General features: G+C 40.9%; 1 protein-coding gene across 2 annotated transcripts; it reads left to right on the plus strand.

Annotated features, from left to right (window-relative positions):
• The first annotated feature begins 1,495 nt into the window (after positions 1–1,495).
• On the plus strand, positions 1,496–6,494 carry UVR3 (DNA photolyase family protein). Of its 2 annotated transcripts, XM_086819690.1 has the most exons (15): positions 1,496–1,643; positions 1,731–2,137; positions 2,213–2,284; positions 2,374–2,454; positions 2,680–2,850; positions 2,938–3,009; positions 3,142–3,228; positions 3,322–3,420; positions 3,506–3,589; positions 3,676–3,762; positions 3,859–3,930; positions 4,077–4,190; positions 4,612–4,699; positions 4,833–4,928; positions 5,790–6,494. In XM_086819690.1, exons 2-15 carry the CDS (start codon positions 1,841–1,843, stop codon positions 6,044–6,046), a joined length of 1,677 nt encoding a protein of 558 aa, XP_086675816.1. In that variant the 5' UTR covers positions 1,496–1,643; positions 1,731–1,840; the 3' UTR covers positions 6,047–6,494. The 2 variants fall into 2 exon arrangements, with proteins under 2 accessions (XP_086675816.1, XP_086675817.1); XM_086819691.1 differs by lacking the exon at positions 5,790–6,494 and having other exon boundaries at positions 1,523–2,137; positions 4,787–4,924.
• Positions 6,495–8,579: the final 2,085 nt, after the last annotated feature.

An 8,579-nucleotide genomic window follows, 5' to 3' on the forward strand; every position in this document is an offset into this window, starting at 1 on the left:
ATAGACAAGATATTGAAGGTATTTGTCTCAACGTTTGTTATACTATAGTTATCATTGTTTACCATAATCTATTTAATATTCATGGCTCAATTGTAGACCCCTTGTTTTGGGAAGGACAAACAATATCATCTTTAATGATCAAACTATTAGAGAGCACTGGTGTTTTACGGTATAAAAACATGCTTTTCATGTAGTTTTTGTGTTTTATGTAAATATAAATTATTATTGATACATTTTTTTGAAACAGGGAATATCTTTATTTTTTTTGAACCTAGATTATTGCTAGGTTTGTATGGTTGAGATACTTACACAACGAGAGCTTTGGGCTCCTTGGAATTTACAATCTAAGATTAGAAAGATTGCGGATCAGCTTCATATACATGTAATGTTTGTAGACTATGAAAAGCCTAATAAGTTAGATTTTCAGTGCATAGGCACGCACTAAATATTACATAATTTTTCGATTTGTAGTCTACAAGCATGTTCAAATGCCATTCATCTCAAATATTGATCCATTGAGTTTTGTAAGGTTTTATCTTTCAGCATTTTTTTCTTTAAAAACTATATCTTGCAAAGCTAATGTTATTATCATATATATATATTTTTGAACAAATGGAGGCAAGGAGTAAGGCGAGATAATGCAGTCGCCCGAAGATTGTTTTAATGCTTTGCTTAGTGTGTTAAGATTGTCACCACTATATTGGGTTGGAATGCTAGATGTATATTTATGCATGGTTTGGTGCTTTATTCAAAGAGAAGCGCTTTAGGAGCTTCACATGGATATATATGGCAAGCATGGTGTGTTCATATAAAGTTGAGGTCCATGAGGTCCAAAATGGGCTTCAAATAGAAGGCCTATCTCTACTCCCCCTGAGGACGAGTCTGTGTTTTTATGAATGTAAGAATACTCTTGCCTGCTCTGTTGGAGATGGGTCATGCCACTAGTAAAAAGAAAAAGGAAAAAGAAACTATCCCATGCTTAGCCACGTCAACTGGCAATAGTTCACTCTCACGGTGTTTACACACTTGGGTGGAAGCCCACGAAAAAGTTTTGCCCAACCAATAAGATAACCACAATCACCCGCATGTCTGATATTTCTTTACAGACTATGACCACGCCTATGCACCCTCAGCGCTGATGTGTTTGTTGACTGGAGCCCAACAACCACCGTTCCAGTTCCGGGTAGAATAGCCGACCTACATCTCTCAGTTTTTTGCAGGACGCCTTTTCCGTGGGCATGCCCCGCGGTCTGTAAAGGGTATTGTCACCCAACAATTGTTTATCAAAAAGGTGCTTGGCCACAGCTCTCAACCTTTTTCATGGCTAGGCCCGTAGTCTGTAAACGCCCTCAGTATGAGAACATTTTCAGCTTCCACTAACATGTACATTAGCATTTAATGCCTCGAGACTTGTTGAGTATTTCTCTGTAAAGTACAACCGACGTGGACAGATATGGGCCAAGACAATGTAGCCTCGGAGACGACGTGGATTAATATTGGAGGTCGGATACACTTCCCGCCAACCATGCCCGTGCAAAGAAATGACTGAACTTTGCTGCAGCCACAGCAGGGAACCGCCATAGCCATCAGCTCACACGCCACTACAGCCAGCGCTAATCCGCCACCGTGGCCATCAACAACAGGTAACTCCTTTACCTTCAGCATGAAACCCTCGGCCGCCATCATGCCATCAGCTAGCGCCCCTAATCCGCCACCATGTCCATGAGCAGGAAACCCTATCCCGCCCCCTTCGCCGTGACCAGGAAATCCATATCCAGCACCGTAGCCATCAAAACTCCACAGCCAGGCGAAACCCTAGCAGCTGCTTGAATCTTCGTCCATGGAGATCAACTCCCTCATCTGGTTTCGTAAGGGCTTGCGCCTCCACGACAATCCTGCACTGCGTCGAGCCTGCGAGAATGCGAAGTTCGTCTATCCGGTTTTTGTCCTAGACCCTTGGTTTCTGGCCCCGGACCCCTCAGCTCCATCGCCTGGCTCTACTCGCGTTGGCGTGAACCGCATTCGTTTCCTGCTGCAGAGCTTGAGCGATCTCGACTCGCGCCTGCAGGAGAGAGGCTCTCGTCTCCTCTTCTTTAAAGGAGATCCCGTTGCCGTCATCCCGGACCTTCTGAAAAAGGTTAGCTGATGTGATGCTTGCCTCATATGATACCTGCAGATTTTGAGGGTTGGATTCTGAATGCCAATCTTTCAGTGGAACATCACGAGGCTTTGCTTCGAGTTCGACACAGAGCCTTACGCACAGAAGAGGGACAAAAGCGTCAAGGTGGAGCCTCTCTCTTCTCGACGCTTGTATTTGTAACGTTCTTTGCGTTGCAAAGTCTATTTAAAATATTATTTTCCTTCCCAGTACAGGAAGCTGCGACAACAGCCGGAGTGGATGTCTTCTGTCCCATCAGCAACACGATCTTCAATCCTGAAGAGACCATAAGAAAGGTACCTACATAACCTCATGATCCCCTTCTATTCATGTCTAAGGGGGTGAAGGCAGGGGGAGGGGGGGACGCGGGGGCGCGCGGGGTGGTCTGGGCTGGGGAATGTTGGGGTAGGGGGGAGGCAGTTCTGCACCTGCATTATGCAGACATTATGAGTCCTCGAAATGAAGTTTCTTTTTTTTGAGGTCTTGCTTTGCTTGACCAAGGTTATCTCCTGATGATTCAGAATGGTGGGTCAGCTCCTTTAACCTACCAATCTTTCTGCAAAATAGTTGGGAAAGCATCAACCCCAATTGGAGATGGTCCCACTCTAATTCCCCTTGCAGAGGATTTCAATGGAGCCATGATAACCTCTCTTCCAACCCTCCAAGGTTTTGGCTATGATGACTTAGATCAGGTAAATTCTACGTCCCTTCCACTTCAAGTTTTGGGTCATGCAAAGCCCTATTCTCTGGTGATCATTTAAAGCACTCCTCCTTCACAGGAAGAGTTTACTCCATTTCCTGGAGGAGAGACGGAGGCTCTGAAACGGTTAGATGCTTCATTAATTGACAAAGTATGTGTGAGATTCCTTTAATTTCTATTGTTTTCCAGTCTAGGATAGGAAACTAATTGCTTTCTTCTTGGCTGGATGGTAGAAACGGTTTTCTGTGGCCTTGGCATGGCTCATAGGTTTTGTTTCTTTTAGAAATGGGTGGCTGAGTTTGAGAAACCTAAGGGGGACCCAACTGCGTTTATCAAGCCAGCTACGACGGTTCTGTCACCATACTTGAAGGTGGTGCTTTCTTGCTAAGAACTCTTGTGTACTACTGTACTGATTGTGTGATTTCCCTGTAGTTTTGATGTTTTTGCTTGATCAAAAGTGCAGTTTGGGTGCTTGTCGGCTCGGCTCTTTTATGCACGATTGAAAGAAGTCTACTGTCAATCGAAGTCTTATTCCAAGCCCCCTGTATCACTGGAGGGTCAGGTATACAGTTAACGTGGGTTCTTAATCACTCCTTTCTAGCAGTTCTATGGAAAATCTGTAATAGCTGGTATATTCAAACTGGCAGCTACTATGGCGGGAATTTTTCTACACTGCTGGATTTGGCACTCCTAATTTCGACTGCATGGTCGGCAACCCTATCTGCAAGCAGGTAAGAAGTGAGAGCCATTGCAAATTTACAGTGGGATTGGATGTTAAAATTATGTCTTGAGAGTTCACTGGAAATAAATATCATAGATACCATGGAGAGACGATGATCGTCTCCTTGCTGCATGGCGGGAAAGTAAAACAGGGTACCCGTGGATTGATGCTGCCATGATGCAGGTCAGAAATTCAATCACTTAATTATTTTATGCTCTTCAAGAGAGTTTTATATGGAACACTTGTGTAATGAAAGAATTCTCACATCCCGGTTGGCAGCTGAGGAAGTGGGGCTGGATGCACCATCTTGCTCGTCATGCGGTTGCATGTTTCCTCACTAGGGGCGATTTGGTAGGCCTTGTTAATCCTGTTATTAATGTAAAGAGAAAACTTTTTTGAACTGTGCTTAGCAATGTTTGGATTGATAACCATGGCGTTTGGCTGCTTGGATTGATGTCATGTATTGCAAGCTAATAATAGCACTGGATGTCTTTCAGTTTGTCTATTGGGAGAAAGGTCGTGATGTGTTTGATAGGCTACTTATAGATGCTGACTGGGCTATCAACAATGGGAATTGGATGTGGCTTTCAGCATCTTCTTTCTTTTATCAGGTGAATGATGGTTAGTTAAATTTCTGCAAGTTGAAGCTGATTTGAACATTTAAACTGACTCAATACAACAATGTATGTAAGTTTTGAGTAGTATTTTGGAGCTTTATAGATATGACCTCTGCCGCACAATTGGTGAGATCTCACCACCTTTCCCTCGAGGGCAGGGAACTTAGCAAGGCCTCCTTGAACTAGGGCTCACAATGGGACACTACAGTACATCACTTAGCCAAAATTTGCACATAATCATGCCTATATGTCCATGTGGCACCCAATTTCGGGCCGCATGTGATCGCTCATCATTGTATTATCAAAGTTTTTGTAGCCTTACATACTACTTGGAATTGGCTTTTCTCTGATACTTGTTATATTGTGAATTTAATAATGGTGAATCCTTGCACTGACTTTTTTGTGGGACATGCAGTATCATCGTATTTATTCGCCGATTACTTTCGGGAAAAAGTACGATCCTGATGGGAAATATATTCGTTATTTTCTTCCCATTCTGAAAGGTACACAATAGTTTTTTGTTATATTTAAGATCTGGACTCTGCATTTTCTCACACTGCTTAACTTTGGTCATACTGATGACATTGCAGTTAAGGCTTAGTATATATTGTATTTGTTCCTAAATGGGGTCTGCAGACATGCCTAAGGAGTACATTTATGAGCCTTGGACTGCACCAGTGGAGGTCCAGAGGAAAGCAGGTTGCATAATTGGAAAAGATTACCCAAAACCTGGTATGCAGACTTCTTTGTTCTCATCGTATATGTCTTTGACAAGGAGTTTTCATCTGCTGTCTTTCAACTTGCACTAAGTTTGCTAGAGATGCTATCTATTTTAGGGTAGGTAGTGGCAAAAAGGTGTCTGGAATCGTTGAACTCTGTGGACAAAGGATTATTCGAGGCCCAGGTCATGGGCGATCTTGTGCAAAACCTATTTGGTCTTGATGCCCGCCCCTGCTCACAGCACAAGCTGGTCCAGCATGATTTGAACCTTTTACCTCAACCTATACAGTTGAATGCCTTAATCACTTGGCCTACCATGAGTTGTTCTTCAAAAATTTAAAATGAAAAACTTGTGTCAATCCAAGCCTTGTGAAAAGGTTCCCATTTACAGGGCCTCCCGGGCACTATCCATGGCTGATAGAAGGTACACAAGCTGGTCCAGCATGATTTGAACCTTTTACCTCAACCTATATAGTTGAATGCCTTAATCCAAGCCTTGTGAAAAGGTTCCCATTTACCAGGCCTCCCGTGCACTATCAATGGCTGATAGAAGGTAGTGCAGATGTCTTGCATTTCTTTCAGATTTTTTTTTCCCGACTAGCCTTAGGCCCAAGATCGCCCGTAGTTACCATTTTTCACTACCCATAGGCAATGCTGCCGAGGAAGCACCTTGTGGGGTTTTGAACCCAGGATCTCCTGGCCCTAGGCAAACACCTTCACCACTCTGGCTATCACCTCATTGCATTTCTTTCAGATTTGTCATCAAACACTTGTGATAACGGACTTACGGTAGCCTGATTTTTTTCTAGGTATACTTGCTAATTCAGTGATGGTGCCAATTTCATGATGCAAATATTCACCTTCTTTGTGCAGTTGTGGATCATAGCATTGCCAACAAGCAGTGTCGGGACATGATGGGTGCTGCGTATGCCCTGAACAAGGGGACTGAAGGGCCACCAACCCAAGGACAAATCTCTTCTTTGAAGGAGAAGCTTAATGAGGAAGTGTTATGCCGAGATGTTAATGGTGCAGGGGATAAGAAATCTGGTGCAAGCCCAAGCAAAAGCAAAAAGGGAAGCAATAGTAATGATGCAGGTCACAAGAGGCAACGAAAGATAACAGATTACTGATGACCAGCTTATAAGAAGTCCTAATCAGCTTCCAACATACTCGCTTCAGAGTGAATTGTAACCCCCTCAATGTCAGAACATTGTAAGAATTCAGACTCTTAGTTGTCATCAGGCAATGCACATGTGCTCGATTCTTAGTACAGGCTTCCCAATACACCGATCAGCACCTGCCTGCACAGTGTTGTTGATTAGGTCTATGGGGAGGTTGCGGCCAAAAGGGTTGTAGAACATATCCGACTGCGGTTCTCCCACAGCAAGCACCTATTGGAGGTTAGAACCTGTGTTATGGCTAGTCATTAGAGGCTGTCCATATGAAACTACTGGCTCATGTTCATGTCCTTGCATTTGATTCAGCATGGGCCGGTTACGTGCCCATGTCCAATGTGTGGGATTGCATGGCTAGATGGTTTGAAACTTGCAAATTATGGTCTCGATTGCTTGAAAAGATGTGCATATGAGCAGGTGTTTGTGTGTTTTGAGGGTGTACTGAAATGGGGAGTTCTCTCTCTCTCTCTTTAATTGATGACCTCGTTTTATGTCTCGTGGGACCTCTGTAAATACTATAATCACATATTCCGAATCCCAGCCACGTGCGTAAGTAACCTAAAGTTTTGATAGTCGCCTGACCCGTGCTCCGTATGTCTCCAACCTCCAAATTCAAATTCTACCCCAACCTTCTCGACCCTCCTCCTCTTCCCGAACCTCTAAATTCATGCCACATGGCAGTTTTGTGAAACTCTTCCTTAAGATAATATAGCGAATAGAGAAGAGAAGAGAAGATTGAAAAGGTATATTGTGGTTCCTGAAGAGTTCTCTCAACTATCTTGAACAATTAAGTGCGCTGAACTATGTATGGGCTTGATGTGGCTTCATATTCATACTAGAAGATCCAGCTTAAAAAAAAAAAAAATAATCCTTAAATAAGATGTAATACTGTAGGTGAAGAAGTCAGGGGGACTGATATCAATTGGTTCTTGAGGGCGGGAAGTTTAAGATGAAAGAAATCCTATCAAATTCCTATTTTATAAGAAAAATTGGGCCCATTTTTAAAGGCAAAATAGAACACCACCTGCCTTCTACAAATGTAGGAAGCCTTTGGGTTTCAAATCTTCATTGCCTTCCTAGAAGAGATAGAAATTGCCTTTGGACTGCAGCGTTTGAGGCAACCGAAAGGATGGCTCTTAGTTTCTGGGTTTTATTTTTTTAAAATAAATATGATGAGTAACCCAGGCATTCAATTTTCGTGCTTTCGCCGGTGGTTTGATATTAGACTTGACCCGCTTCTCTCTCTACTCTTTTTTATTTTTCCCTTTTAAAACAAAACAAATAACATTCTGTTTAAATTAATTCTATACACACTATCTCTCTCTCTCTCTCTCTCCCCCTCTTCCTTCTCTCTTTTTCTTCCCTTAAAAAAAAAGCTCATTAATAAAATAAAATATCTTTAAAAAAAATTAATTCTCTCAACTTTATAACTCTCTCAATCCCTCTCTCTCTTGCTAATTCTATAATTCTTAACTCTCAATCCCTTAACTCTATATTTCTCTCTAATTGGCCAGCTCTCTTTCTAACTCTCCTTTGAACTCTTTGTAACTCTCCATTTCTTTCGAATTGGATCTCTCTCTCTCTCTCTCTCTCTCTCTCTCTCTCTCTCAAATCCTCTAAACTAACCTTCTCTCAAATTTTATTATATATATATAGTAGTATAGTATAGAAGAGTAGTGGTATAGTCTCTCTCTCTCTCTCTCTCTCTCTCTCTCTCTCTCTCTCTCTCTAACTCTTAGATACTCTATTGGAAAATAATGATCTATAAATAAATTATAAAATTAGAATTAATATAGTATAATATAAAATTTACACATACAAGATTGGATCTAATTTGCTTTCACATAAGAGCAAGTCTTCTTTTTCTTGGTGTATTTTAATTATATTTACTTAAAATAGATTGTGGGACTTAAAATAGCTTCTAGTTTACAAATATATTAACTTCAAGTAAAAATAATTTGTTTTATTGAATGTGCAAGTCTTATCTACTCAAAATAGGTGTAAAACTTAATCATATGAATTTGTACAATCTTTATAATAAAATCATGTCTATAAGAAAGCTTTCATATGTCCAAATGAATATTAACGTCGTTAAAATATAGGTGGTCATTGCATAAAATCAAATAATAGATCGTCGGCAGTCAAAGTTGAGTGTTATAAAATCTTCTAGATCTCTATTAAATCATCTTTGTTATTCAATCCAAGGATTTGTGCTTATATAAACTATGTCAATCAATTAATAAATTAATTGATTAAAAATATAAATAATCATATGAATCTCAATAAATCAAGATGATGCAACTCATACTCACACATGTACGAAATCACTTGCGTATGCATTTAAAGTAAGCTACTATTTTTTGAATTTGTGACCTATCTAGTAAAATTCATAAATAATAAAAAATGTGAGAATATTAAATTTCATGTATTTACTCCTCATAACGTGTCTTAGGAGTAAGAAGCATCGATCTTCAGTTTCACAAAATCT

Source organism: Cibotium barometz, chromosome 25 (assembly GCF_041138505.1).
Source record: "Cibotium barometz isolate CiBa-2024 chromosome 25, ASM4113850v1, whole genome shotgun sequence".
Lineage (NCBI taxonomy): Eukaryota > Viridiplantae > Streptophyta > Polypodiopsida > Cyatheales > Cibotiaceae > Cibotium > Cibotium barometz.